Source organism: Rhipicephalus sanguineus, chromosome 6 (genome assembly GCF_013339695.2).
Source record: "Rhipicephalus sanguineus isolate Rsan-2018 chromosome 6, BIME_Rsan_1.4, whole genome shotgun sequence".
Classification (NCBI taxonomy): Eukaryota; Metazoa; Arthropoda; class Arachnida; order Ixodida; family Ixodidae; genus Rhipicephalus; species Rhipicephalus sanguineus.
Genome location: NC_051181.1, coordinates 36,842,759 through 36,857,395, shown reverse-complemented (window position 1 = coordinate 36,857,395; position 14,637 = coordinate 36,842,759). Strand labels below are relative to the sequence as shown.

General features: G+C 44.2%; 1 protein-coding gene across 2 annotated transcripts in view; it reads left to right on the top strand.

Annotated features, from left to right (window-relative positions):
- The window catches only part of LOC119395704 (serine/threonine-protein kinase B-raf), a 77,145-nt gene that overhangs the window by 6,794 nt on the left and 55,714 nt on the right, over positions 1-14,637 (top strand). For both annotated transcript variants that reach the window (XM_037662715.2, XM_037662714.2), the window contains exons 2-4: positions 11,925-12,026; positions 13,338-13,506; positions 14,373-14,452. In XM_037662715.2, the coding sequence (XP_037518643.1) occupies positions 11,925-12,026; positions 13,338-13,506; positions 14,373-14,452 (351 nt within the window). The remainder of the gene's footprint in view (positions 1-11,924; positions 12,027-13,337; positions 13,507-14,372; positions 14,453-14,637) is intronic.

The window sequence follows — 14,637 nt, the reverse complement described above, 5'->3', positions numbered from 1 at the left end:
CAGACCACCCCCACACAAATGCAGCTCTGCATAGCTTAGCCATGTATAAAGAAAAGAAGATGTGTGTGTGTGGGGGGGAGGGGGGGGTTGAGTCACTGTGATGCTAAGTGTTTAGACCTCTGAGGCTCCCTCGACTGAGACAACACATCCCTTTGGTCCGAGCTTCACATGGGTGGCAGCCCCAGACTTATCTCTTCCCTATTTCGCTTTCCTCTCTTCTTTCCAACCTATCCTGTTTGCCTTTCCCTTCTCTTTGGTTCCCATCTTTCCCAGTTTTCTGGTGGCTTGAGTTAACCTTGTGTGAAGTAACCGACCTTGGTTGTGGCATGCGGTTATAGTGGCCGTGTACAGGTGGCGTTCACAGGCCCTGTCCTTGCACAGACCATTCCCTTATTGGGCTCTATGGTGGGCAGCCGGCACTGTGGCCAAAATATTTCGTATTGGCCTCGAGGCCCACCACTGGAAACGCCGGCGCCACCGTCGGCATGACGTGCTTGGCAGGATCACGTGGTCTCAGCGGCCGCGCTGGCTGCTTGTGGAGCGCTGCCGCGTGCTTTGAAAACGAGTTTCAAGTACCACATGCGCTGCGGTCTGTTCAAACACAGAAGTTTTCTTGCACTTTCTGCTCAATTGAAACCATTGTAATAGAGTGGCTGCCTCCGAAGGCGACGAACATGGGGCTCTTTCGCTCGGTGCCGCAGTGCCGGGCTTACGCAACGGAGCCCAGTGTCAGCCTGCACCGGTAACAGCGGGACAAGAAACTGCGTGAAGCATGGGTTCTAAAGCTAAGAACCAGTAAGTAGCCATTGGCTACGAGTCTTGTGTGCAACAAGCACTTCCGCGACGAAGACTTTCGTTACTGCGTCAAGCCTGCGATGTTCGCTGAGTAGCAGACAGCGCGCACTGAGACGATGACTCACGCGTGCTTCCCGCCGGCAAATGATGCTTATCTGGCACAGGATGGAAAAGGTGCTACCTTTTACCACGTGCGATACCATTTCAGAACCCTCCTGTGCGACCTCTTGATCGTCGGCCCCGTTCTCAGCATCCACAAAATCGGCTGCAGATGCGCAAGTCATTGTTTAGATACATTGAATTAAAAACCTCACAGGATCCCTTATGCATTCGCCAAAGATGACTAGAAGGCGAAAGCCATCTTCTTCTTCTTGTCAGTCGATGTATCGATTCTCCTGCGCCCCCCTCCGAAAGCGTTCTGCACCTAACGTGGTTTTGCACGGCCTCCGTCATCAATCACGGAGGCAATGCAAAGGGACCATGTCATGAGAATACGTCATCGTGTGACATCACGTTATGTCACGTCATGGTGATGTCATAATGAAGTTACAAATTTAGGAGATCTGTGACGTCATGATGACGTCATACGGTGACCTCATCACGTGACGATTATTTTTTGAGTCACTCGTCTTGACGCCACGACGGTCAATCTTCCCGTTTGAAGAGGCATCTGGCTTTCGCCTTCATAAGCTACGCGACGTTTGCTGGTGGACGTACATAGCGAGAGAGTCAAATCCTGCGGCTGTGTGCTGCACTTATGTTGGCAATAACATTTTTTCAGTCAAGCTTGTGGTAACCTGACGCAAACACTATGTCCCAAATTTATTTGTGTCACCCTCAAACTGACATTGGGCCTCTCCAACCCCATGTATTTTCTTGGAGCCTTATTTATTTACGTGGGAAAGATGCCATCCTGTTGGCTTTAAACACGACACTGCTGCCAAAATTGCTGGGGTACTCGTGAAATATTTACTATCTTGCTTTGCGGCTGCTGGTTGCTGCAATAACTTCTATTTTATTCACCGCTATTTCAAGTTCATGTGGGTCCTAGTTCACAGCCGACGTTTGCAGAACAAGTCCGGCAAACATTACTGGTATTTTCTTTCTTTTCCTTGACGTTGCATGCTACTACCATGCTCGGTCTCATAAACTACTCCTTCCACCAGCAATCTCGAAGTGGTGAAGCTTTGGTCTATGAATTTGTTGATGACAGAGAGCGGCAAGTTCACTAGAATGCAAATGGAACCATAATTAAGGAGCATTAAAAAAAGGCGTCGCATTTGCTCACATTTTGTGTGAGCACCAAACGAAACGAATGCGCTGAATAAAGAAACAGAAGCAGCGGCATTTACCCACTGACAAGGCCGATCAATACGCAGTGCGAGACAACCTGTCAAATGACATTGAAACGTACACGAATTTAGACCGAAAAAAAAAAAACTGAATCATCGGGACGGCACATCACAAAGTTGCCATGCTCACCGAAGCCGTAGTTGTAACGAAATTGTTTTTCAATTGCTTTGATAGTGTCCGCGCAACAGTAGTTGTTTGTGTACTCACAAGTTCTCATATTTTGCGGCCTAAAGTTCACAGCGCGGTTCCAAAACGCGCTCGCAGCAAAAGCGAAATCATCAGTACGAACATATACGCAGATGCTCATACATGCAGAGGCACCGTCAGTCGTCGCGAACCCGTGCGATCGCTGGCTTGAGGCTTCTTTCTGTTATGCTCCGTTTGGTTATACAGGCAGTCTACTCTGACGAGATATTTCACATATGTTGCACTCAGCGAGTGACTACCTTTCACGCAAGAAGCCGGTTCAGGGGTCTCCAATGTGGTGACCGCGTGAAACGGGTGTTCGGTTTTCTGCAGAGAGACAGCGACTGTAGATTATCTTGTACTTCCTGTCTGTCGAAAATTATTCTTTTGAGAGGAAAGAACATATTTCTTTTCGAAAGTACCTGCAGAAATGTCCCGGAGGACTTCCGCGAGGTGATTTTGTAGACCGCCGACAGCAAAACCTATGGGGCGCGCGCCGGCGGCATCCTGCCTAGCACGCAATCGAGGCGCGTCTGATAGAGGGTGACTCGCCGCCAATATCCTTAAATCATTACCCTAGGTTTATCATGTACGAAAAATCATTATCCATAGGTTTATCATTCTCTGAACTACCGATCATTCTCTTTTTCAAAGAGGACACACCAAAGAAGTGTTACGATTATTTGGCCACTCCACGGAAACTTTCCCTTGCTCCAGTGTGGTTCATAGCTCTCACTCTGAAGTGATTGTAAGCATGATTTCGCCTTTCATAATTGCTAAGGTTGTGACCCACACTAGGCTCTGGCTGCAGTGTTACGGAACTGGCTAGCGGCTGCCTTCTCCTTGAGGTTTACACTGAGAACCAGCACAGAAAACTTGATGCATTTAGCACAAGTAGAGGAGTAGTTTTTGATGATCTATTGCGTTTAAGTGAGGAAGAACTTCTGGAAGGATCGAAGGCACAGCAGGTACAGCGGAGAATGAAGACATTCTATTAAAGCATCTCGTCGTTACCGTTGCCCCGAGTGTGCAGTGGGATGTCCTAGAAATTGGATACATCAGTCAGACTGTGCATTCCACAGCTGTGTAGACGTTTCAAGGGTTGGAGACATAGTCACAGTTCGCTGAGCTGAGAAAGCCAACAAACATTTGCACAGTGCAGTGATCACGCAGCATACCTCGATCTTGCTTAACTCGGGGAAAAAAAATAATAGGAAATCATTACCCTCAAAGTGAAAGAAATTAATCTCTTTGAGGAAGCATGAAGATGCATGCTATTTCTTCATACTGCAGGGTATGATTACGATGCACTTAAAGCGATATTCACATGGGAGGCAAATCCTCGGGGGATAATGGCGGAGCGTAGTGACGTCAGCTCGCGAGGAGAATTCCCCGCACATATCCCTCACTCACAAGGACGAGGCGAACGGAGGGGGAGACCAGTGTTACCAGACTACTATGGTGGCTTGTACCGCCCGTTTCACCAGCTGCTGATGACGAGCTGCAGAGGACCAGCTGCAGACTGGATGCCCACTGCCGCTCTCTGTAGGAGTAAGTGCAGCAATGTGGCCAAACTAGAGCCCGAAATATGCCATATCCCCCACCGCCAGGGGATCATTTGTCCTGTCAGAGAAAAGGTCCCCGTGTCCTCCGAGGAGGCCCGGGGGGGTCGCGCCCTCTCACTAATCTGTGACGTCGCGGTCACATGATCCGCAATCCCCCCGTGTCTCCCGCGGATTTCTCCCTCGTGTGAATACCCTTAAGAGGACAGCGACACCACAGACGTTGCAATCTGCATGGCGCACAAAATACGTGAATGTGCCTGCCTCATTGGCAACAGCAACCATAACTTCTTGCCACCCTTGATGCAGAGCCCACCAACCTCTGGCCTGTTGAGGTGCAAGGCCCTGTCTTTTGAGGCAAGGTCTTCTGTTATATGGTTGCCAACAAACTTCCTTGAACTTCATTAATTTAAAACTATTAAAGCCACGGTGAAGGAGTTGTGGCCATATCACATGCAACTCTTATGAGCTTTGGACAGAAGCTGTTAGGGGTTCGTTAGGTGCTACTACTAGTCTGCATGCAAAATTTCAAATCTAATCACATTGAAAGCTTTCTACATCATGCCGTATTTTTTATAAAACCTATAATTTATTCAAATCAAAATTCAAAAGTTGTTGGGTTCTTATCACAGGAACTGTACGTATAGCACATTGACAGCAATGTTAATAGGGATTACAGGGAACACTAGATCATTGTTTTGGTATCCGTTTGCTGAACCACGCGTGCGGGTTGATTGTAGAGCCATACACTGAAAGTTGTCAATTCTTTTGAAATTGTGCTGTCACCTCGGTCCTGTTGTCCCTCGACAATTGGATACGTCCACACACCTGCCATGCTGGCAGGCGCTGGAAAGGAGGCAATAGCACGCGGGCATTTACACGCACAAAGAAGCACTGTATGAAAGCACAGGGGCACAAGTTTGGCCATACAAACTGTTGGTGTCACCCCGAGTTCCTCTTCATTGCTCGTTCTCCCACTGGTACTGTCTTGTTTTCTTACAGGTGTTCCGAGGAAAAAGAAGGTCGTTTAAAAATTAAGTATCCACAAAAGCTGGAGCACTCATTCTTTAACTTTCACCATTTGGAGCCGAAACAGAAGTATGTCACACAACTTTAGGTGCTACAGATCTGTGGGAAAACACGGGCTGACTTCTTTTTCTGTAATGCCCCTTTGTTGTTCTGCTGTACAACGGCATGTTTGGGCTTGAAGAATCGTATAGCCGAAATCTACCGAGCAAAAGCCCTTGGTGAGCCTGTCACCAGCATTGCGGGCAAGTAAGCCATTGGCATGTCCAATCGATGTGATCAAAGGAGGCATTTGGTTGCAATAAAGGTGCGCGAGTATGTGAAATTGCAATTGTATATCCACTAATCTTGGTGATTTATATTCTGTTTGCAAGCTCACTTCAATATTGTTGAATATCCGCTACTGTTTGGATATGAGGGATAAGAACACTTATGGGAGCCTTGAAGGTGAGAGACTGGCACCAGTGAAATTCGTACCAAATGCTACTGGAAAGCCACAGTTGTTGAATGAGCTGCCAGTTCCAGCACAAAATGTTAAAGGCAAATGACTGCTACTCAATATTTATGTCATTGGAAAAGACTGCATTCCTTTTAGGCAGCCTGCATATACTTTATCATTGTTCTGACATAAACAATGAAACTTCTTATTTGGGCAGTTTCACCATATTTACATCTATGCAGTATAATTTGTAGTGCTGCAGTGTCACACGTTTCTCCTTCGACAATGCTTCACGTGCATCTAACTAATGACATGCTGCTCGTCCTCTTTTTTCACTACTGCCGTCGCGTAAAGAGTATTTTTCAATTATTGTGCCTATGTAGCACAAATACTTTTTTGCTTCCTTTAGAAACAAGAAAAGATGAAATCCGAATTTCAGGGTTAGTGTTTCTCTTTGGAATCAAGTTAGACCTTTCAATATTTAGAACACTCGCACGTGACTCATCCAGTTTTGACTTTTAACACTTGCCTACAAGTTTCAAGGCACCCCTCATCAGGCCCAATTGCCAAATCCGGTTACACAATCGAAGTTGTAAGGTGCAGTCTAGGATGTTTTTTTGTCCAAATTTTTCAAACTGGTTCTGCTATGTCTGCAAGACGCTCCTTGTGCGTTTGAGCTCGATTGTCCTTGGAGCGGCTCCCAGCTGACAAAGCTAGAGCCAGCACAGCACCAGGAGAGGGTCTTAGGACTGTGCTGCATGCAAGTTTCTCAAATGACAAATGCTGTTCCTTTTTTGGAACACCTTTTATTCCGGCTATTCTTGATATAACAGGTTTTGTATTGGAGGAGGTAGAAGAAATTGCGCTGTCCTGTTACTGTGCCTTTAGAAGTCGAGATTCACTGCCAATGCCGTCCCCCTTTGCTTCTGCTAGCATCCTCTAGCAGCATGTGTACCATGCGTTCCGCTATGGTCTGCAGTCCATTTCTGCAGTCGGTGTCACATGCGTATGCGACTTCTGCTCTTGCTTGAAGCGTAGTTTTGTCAAAAAATAAGGCATGAGCTTTTCTGCATGAATTTTTTACAGTTTCTGCAGCGGCCTCTTCGTACTTTGCAGGAGTTATTGCCACTATCTGATCTCTGCAATGCACTTGTTCACTAAGTCCTAGTCGCTGCAGCTCCAACATTGCGAAATGTGCACAGCTTTTGAGACCATGTTTAATCTGCAGGCTCTTCCAGTTATATAAGAATATAGGTGAATGGGAGTCCAGTGAGATTGGAAGAGAGGGCACCTTTTAGTCAAGATGCCATTTCTTTAAAGGAGTACTGACACAAAATTTTGAAAATGATAACACTTGGATTTATGTGGACACACATGCATCATCCGCAAAATATACATGGCTAATATAGCCAAGAAATATTTAAAATCTATATATTAATGTTTGTCCTGCACAAGCACAGACAAAATGAACCACCTCGCAAGATCAACATCTACTTGGTGTGAGGGTGGACAATCGACAACCACCGATGTTAAAGGGACCGACAACCAATTTTTATGGTGTAATTTTCTTTAACGCAACGGAAAGATTACCGGTGAGAGTGTCTAATCACGGAACAGTAACGTGGAAAACGCCGTGAAACATTTGTAATCAGAATTTTTCACTCTGCGGCGAATATGAAGTCGTAAACACAAGTGACAACCCATGCTGCAAACAGTGAGCGTAAGAGCGGTTCGTGTTCGAGTGCGGCGGTTTGCTGCGCATGCGGGCACTCCGTGCGCATGCGCCGCGTCTTGACATTGTCCTCTGGTTACCGCGAAGGCAGCGCCGCTTCTCACCGTGCAACTCCTTTTACCTCGTAAGCAGCACGAAATAGAGCGGGGATAGATAATAATATACATACTCTAACTTTGAGGACCAATTATGGCGCGCATGACAGCATCAGACTACTTACAGCAAAGTGACCGCCTTCATAATCCTGCTTCAAGGCTCTTCCGCTAGGCTGCGCCACATACCGGTTTTTGTTACTTTTAAACACGATTCAAACATATAAATCCTACTCACAAGGCGAGAAGGATCCTGGAATCTGTCACTATATTTCACTGTCTTTTCATTTTTACCAGGATCTAATCACACGTTGTGACCAGTTGTCGGTCCCTTTAAGAGTTTGTGTTGGCTGCCATGCTCCCTGCATGTGCTGTCTTTGTCTCCCACAGTTTTCAACACTGTGCTCACGTGTACGCCATGCCTCAGGCAACTCGCGTTGCGACTGCATCACTGCTTTGTGTGCTCATGTGGCCATCTGTGTAGACAAGCCACATTGCGTCTCACCTCTCTTGGTGCTCTCTTAAACCGAAAGTGTGACTGGGCACCATGAAAATGTCTTCAAATAATTAACCACTGTTGGCTCGAGCAAACAAGGCTTTCAGCTGTGATAAGTGGGTTGTTATCTTCTCATTGCAACAGAAATTTCTCTCAGTAGTCCTCTAAATATGTTGCTAGTCTAACAATGTCTGTTACTTGCTAAGGCTCCTGCAAATCACAGCATTCTAATGTGCTGGTTTTTTTTTTTGTGTGTGTGTGAGAGGAACAACTAATGCACACTGGTGTCATTTTTAGAGACGCAGCAGCCACAGGCCAAGTATTAAGGGACATTAAAGGCAAATAAATATTAAGTCGACGTTGATTGTTGCAATAGTGTTGCAGAAACTTCGTAGTGCTTGTTTCGTGCCAAGGAAATGCTTAGTTTGAAAGAAAATCACATTTTAGTGGTCTGCACACTGTTAGCGCACTTCAAATTACCCGCCTGAACGGACCTTCTGACGTAGCAGTTGCCGTACCCGCTCGCCTTTACTGCCCGGTCGCCGAAGCTGCGGTTTCTTGCGCAACAGCGGCCATCAACCTTGCCAAGACGCAGCCACAGGCCACTCCGAAACTGTAACGGAGCTAAGCTTAGGCAGCAGCAGCAGAAGTAGAGTATTGACAGGGTGAAAATAGCGAGAGCCAAGCACACGCAGCAGTACGCGATACCTGAGACGCGCAGCTCGGCGAAAACGGAACTTTTGAACCACTCGCACCGTTCCCCATGGTAGTGCCAAGAGGTTCCTCTTTCCATGAATCAAGCAGAATTGAACAAGCAGCACTTTATTACGTCTTGTGATGCACGGAAGGTTCTTCCTTTATTGCAACTAGTTTGATTAGTAGTGGTTAATTGTACTCGGGACTCTTTGTTGTCATCGGGATGATTTCCAAAATGTCCCACTCGTGGCGTGCATCGTGTTGTACATTTACCTTAATTTCTCGATTACTGTAGCACTGCTGTTGATACTATTGACGTTTTAGATGTTCTCACACATTGACCTTTCACTCTGACATAAATTGTTATTTGCCTTTAGTGTCCCTTTAATGCTTTAAGACATGCATAAAAAGGAAATTTAGAAGAGACAGATAACCTTTAAGACGTGATCTTTGAGAATGCCAAAAAATAGTGGAAAGAAAGGGTGCACGTGAGCTTGCAACTTGTGTTGCACTTTTTGGAACTCTTCAGATCTCAGCAAAGCAGAGTTCTTACAGGGCAGTGACAGAGGTTTTCTGCTAGTTTACATGATACACAAGGCCATAGTTAATGTTTTATGCTAAGTGCTTTCTTTGTGCATAAGGGCCCTTATCTATTCCATTTTCTGCTTGTACTTAACTGCTGCTGTGTGGAGCAATAATGTGTGAAGCAACTGGCTTTCAACATTAAGATAAATGCTGCGCTTGTATGCAAGCATTTCTTCGACATCTAGCCATATAAATAAGCTCCCATTTGGAAGAGTCAAAGCATATTATTCATCTTCAAAGGCCTTGGCCAATGTGCAGTTTACGGAACATGGCAGGGTAATTTTAGGAGTTTTGTACAGGTTCAGGATTTGTTAGTACCATTGAGCTGCTTTAATGAGCTTTTAACCTACAATACTGCCAAGCATTTATTGTACAACTGAAAGCCAAAATACTGGCAGGCTTCTTGCTTTGGAAGAAACAGTATTCTGTGACAGCTGTCAAGTTCAGGCTATTAAAACACTTTTAGACATTTCTACAATGTGCACAGTTGCATGACACAGCACACAATTAGATGCCAAGGACTGCAGAGTGCATTATGCAAGCTGAATAATAATTTCAGTGGTTGCTGTCAGTATGACAGAGAAGCAATTCAACGGTTGAGATCACGGTGGCACAACCACACCTAACAGTTTCATTATTGAGATGTGGATTTCTCATCTACAGTTTGTATGTAACTTCTAGGTAAGAAAGGGCATTCGTGGAAAAAAAGATTATGCATTACTGGTGCAAAATTCTGTAGGCTTGTCTGACTACTGACTACAAAGGTCAAGTTGCATTACCCCATACCTTTCTTATCAGCAGTTCACTGCTGCAATATAGCACAACCATTAGGGTTGTGAGTTGTAGGGTGCACCTATGAACATGCCGTGCCATCAATTGCTGCTGCTACCAATCATTGGGCACTTGATGCATTTTTAATGATACTGAACTGTCTTTCTAGTAAATGTGCATTCAAGGTAGGAAACAATAAGAATGACATTTTGAGACCAATAATGTTATCTTCCTACACTTACTGAATGAAGCAGTGGGCATGACCTGCTTTTTTTCTATTCTTTCACCCTTGCTCTCCAAGAATGAGGGGAAGGAGTTGATTGAGCCCTTGTCAAAGGGCTTCTTCATCTCCTTTCGCTGATTTGATTTGGTTTGATGGTGGTGATATGATGTTCATAAAGCTTCATTTTAGTAAATCCAGTACAGTATGTTGGTTTGATTTCATCGTTCAAGACGAGAAAGATAAGGGCTTGGCTTGATTCAAATAGCATGGTGCAAGACGCTTACCGATTGTCATTTTTCACACGATAGTGCATCGTGCTGGATATTGTTACACTGTAGCGTCGGCAAGGAATACAGCAAGACGGGCTTTGGTAAACGAATTGACCTTTATTGCTCCAATGGATGAACTTGTGCCCTGCAAAAAGGGCTGCAGAAAGTGGCCTAGGGGGGTTTAATGGGGACTCATGCTTAGATACAAAAACTTCTGCATTAATGCATCATCGTTGGCGGAAGCCAGAAAAAGATAACAAAAATTGAGCCCAAGGAAATGACAACTTTAGGAGAATTGTGTGTTTGCTCTCTGTTAAGCAACCAGAAAAAGAACTTGCTTTCTTGAAACATGTGCGGCGATGTAGGCATTAAGGCAGCAACACATAGTGTGCACATGTGCGTAGATCGAACGCATTTTTATGATTTTCCTTTAGCATGGAGATTGCATACATGCATCGGATGTTTGGCTTCATATATATCTTCACGATCAGCATTTTTTCGCTTGAAGTCGGCACTTCGTCTTCTCTTGTCTCTGTTCCTTATGTTAATTCCATGTATACATTTTTTTTTAATGGATCTTCACCAACATGTCAATCAGTTAGCCAGTCCTATCTGGGTCGCATAGCTGTTATGTTCTAAAAGTTATTTATACTCGGTTTACACCAAGGCAATGCCACAGTTGTTAAAAAAAAAAGAACTTGTTTCACAACTGGGATCTGTGCCTTTGAGGTCTTACCACAAATTCGGGTGTTCACACGCCACGGTTAAAGGAGCCTTGCAACACTTTTTGAGCATGGTCAAAAAACGCTGTCGTTCAATAGTTGAGGCTCCTCCGAATATGCGAGCCATACATTATAGCACAGCATGCAGCAGGAAATTTACAGTTACATTTCAAAGTGAGCTAGAATTTGCTTGCTCTTTTCTCGACAAATTATGCCATAGAGTGGCCCGACTATGACACAGGTGAAAGGACACGGCCATGGATGATTTGAGCATTAGTGGGCTCCGTAGTTACCCTGAGCACCACAGGTTGCCACAACATACCGGTGCCACGCTCTGTAGTGCTAGAATTACCCCCTATAGAATTTACACTAGTGCGCTCATGATCACTCCATAGTGAGCTGACGCATTTATTTAAAGAAAAGACGAAAAGTGCTCCAGGTCATGACACACTCTGCCGTAGCTTCTTGCGCCTTTGTCACCTCCTCCTGTGTGGCTTTCAGCATGCTCATTGAGACAAAACGAGAGAGAAAGTGTTTGAATCGTGTGACAAATCCCTGTAACCCTGCTCATATTTGGCGGATTCTAAAAATTTTTACGGCAGTTGATTTGTGATGCAATAAACTCCGATAGGGTGAGGTCATACGATTTGAAGCATTGCAAATCGAAGCATTGCAAGGCCCTGTTAAAGTACACCCTATGTGCATTGTTGCAACATTGATGGGGTCATTCTTGCCATGAAGGAAATCAGTTGATCATCATGCCACTTGGTTCTATTTTTGAAAGAAGCTAAGATGTTATGGAAATCCTAACTTCATGGGGAAACGGAGATGTGTGCCACTACAAATTATGCCGTGCCCTTGCACATTTGGTGTGCTAATATATTGAAGCCACGCTTTATCGAGCTGCAAATGATGTACAGTGTGTGAATGGAGTGACTGTATGTTCTACAAATTGTGATGATTTGTTCCTCTTGCAGTTAAGGAACATCCGTAGCATGATCCGCCTCACCAAAGAAAATTTGGAGGCCCTCAATGCCAAGTTCTCTGCCTACCAGCACCCTCCATCTATGTACATACTGGTGAGCCCCGTTTCCCTTCATCTTGGACGAGGGTGTAGGGAATCCTGGATTTGTGTAGTTATTTGAATTGGAAATTTGCATGGCAAGCGTTGTATGTTCATTTTCAGCACGTTTTTTCTGTTACTCTAAATTGATCACTAAAGAATGAAATACCCAATCGAGATGATGTCTTGAAGGTTGCCAAGATTCTCTGATGTGGAGGTAAAGTTCCGAGTACCCGTAATAACTGCAGCAGTCACAGCAGATGATATCCTACAGAATGTTAAAAATATTTTTAAAGAACTAAAATCAATTTCAAACTGCTGCCCTGAATGAAGGGGGTACACTGAGGGACATCTTGGAGGAGCTTAAAAAAATGTGGAGCTATTAAGGAGTTTTCAGAAATTGTTCAAGTTGCTCTAGTAATTGCTGCAGGTTGCTTAGACCGAAACACTATTCACACAGGGACTCCACTTTTGCACCAAATGTAGCCGAAGGGGACTTACTCTGCCACCTCGATAAAATTGATGCAAATTGTACCAAACTGTGCCAAAGCAAGTACTGGAATTTTTGTGGTATCTGGCAAACCCAACATGGCACAACCAGCGTAACAGGTCATGCACAGCCTGGTTGTGCATTTTCATCGCTCATCTCCATGCCACCCGAAATGTTCATTCCTTTGTCGAACCGTATGTGTGAACACAAGAATGAATGTTCTAAACCCATTTGAACAAAAGTTGTGGTATGTGGAAGATACGTGACCGAAATCCCAGCTTGGTGTCGACTCACTCGTGAATGTCCAACATACCGTAACTTTTTGTTTGATTGTTGCGTTTAGAACATCCGTCCTTGTTTTATTGCATGCAGTTCTCATTGCGCAGTATTGTGATTTGCTGATTTACTTTGTAACTCTCATGCTTAGAAAAAATGTTCTCTAAACAAGGCATATGAAATGTTTGATATTTTAAGAACTACGTGTTGTACTAGAAAAATAATTGCACATTTGAAATCAGCAGACAAACGTACGTAAACTCGGCAAGTTTCCCTAATCGATCAAGAATTTTTAGAGTTTTAAAGGATAGATTCTTATTTAAAAATTGTAGCGCTACATTAGACAAGGACAAGAAGAAAGGTACGATTTTTAAATAAGAATGTATCACCAACTAGCCCCGCAACGTGATTTTTTTAAAGGATAGCCTCCCCCCATAAAGAAACTCATGTGGTCAAAATTATTCAGAGCTCTTTACTATGACATCTCGTAGCCCGAGTAGCTCCATAAACCAACCGACAAACGGGCCTTTATTGATGTTGTTGTGATAAACTTGTGCGCAGGAGTACCAGGACCTGACAGGGCGCCTGAATGAGTTCCAGCTGCGTGAGCAAACACTGCTGGACCGCATCTGCACCATGAATGGCAACTGTTCGCCAGACCACGGGGGCGACACTGACACGGAGGATGCCCCCGTCAGGGCTTCCCCACTGACATCACAACAAGCCGCAGGTAACTGCCTCAATGCTGATCAAGTGCTGCCATGTGTGCAAGTTTTTTCTTTTATATTATTTTTTTTTCACCATGGAGATGCTGGCCAGTATTAATAAATTATCAAGAAAGTGGCCAGATTTTGCAATTTTACAATTGTTTTTGCAGTATGATTGATCTTTGGAGTTTTTGCTCTAGTTAAATGATATACAGGCAAATAAAAAGCCCTCGTGAAATTTCTTTAAGTCTTCACTGAGTGTAATGCCGTGACCCCACTCTACTGTAAGTGGAATATACTGTGCACCTCCATTGGTCGCTTGCTGATAAATTGCTGATGAATTTCTAAATGGGTTATGATAAAAATGTGCTTTTTTCTTTAGTCTTGAGTAAACAAGGACCTCAGAAATGTAAAAGAAAAGGAAATTATACTCTTCAAAAAATTCATTTTTGAAGGAGGCAGTAAACCTTAATAACACACTCATGGAAGTGGATGAAGGGGCACTTGACACCATAGGTTCCACCGCTACGAAAGTTGTCTTTTCTCACAGTTTTCCTTTTCAATTGAAATATTTAACTCCCGGTCGTTTCTTTAACCCTTTGTGGTCCGTTGTGGGGTACGGCTGGACACATTCTTTCACAGATGATTCGCGCACACATTTTCTCACTACATTATGCGCCATCTGTAGAAGAGTACGTAAACTTCTTTTACTTGAGCTGTGAGTGTGTTAGTTTCGGCCAGAACGGATGGAATGTGGTAAAAGGTTCCGGAAAACAATGTTATAATGTGCCATGCTAGATTCACACTCAAAGCGTAATGCCCTGACTTTGTTTTTGTCCATGCCTCTGTTCTGGGTTTTGAGGCTTGATCTTATTATTTTGTTGTGCAGGGGACAACACGAAGGACGTGCCAAAATCTCCGATGAAGTCAGTAGTACGGGCATTTCTACCGAATCAGCAAAGAACAACTGTAAGCACTGTTTTGCCAGTTTTCTTACTGTAGATTTTATTTTTGACTACTGAAATGCACAAAGTGTGACCTGAATTGAAGTAAAGCACAGATAATTGCTCAAAAACTTTTGAGAAAGTTTATGTGAAATTTGACCCCCTAAGAAGGTCGCTGACATAATACGGCTCCATGAACAAATACCAAAT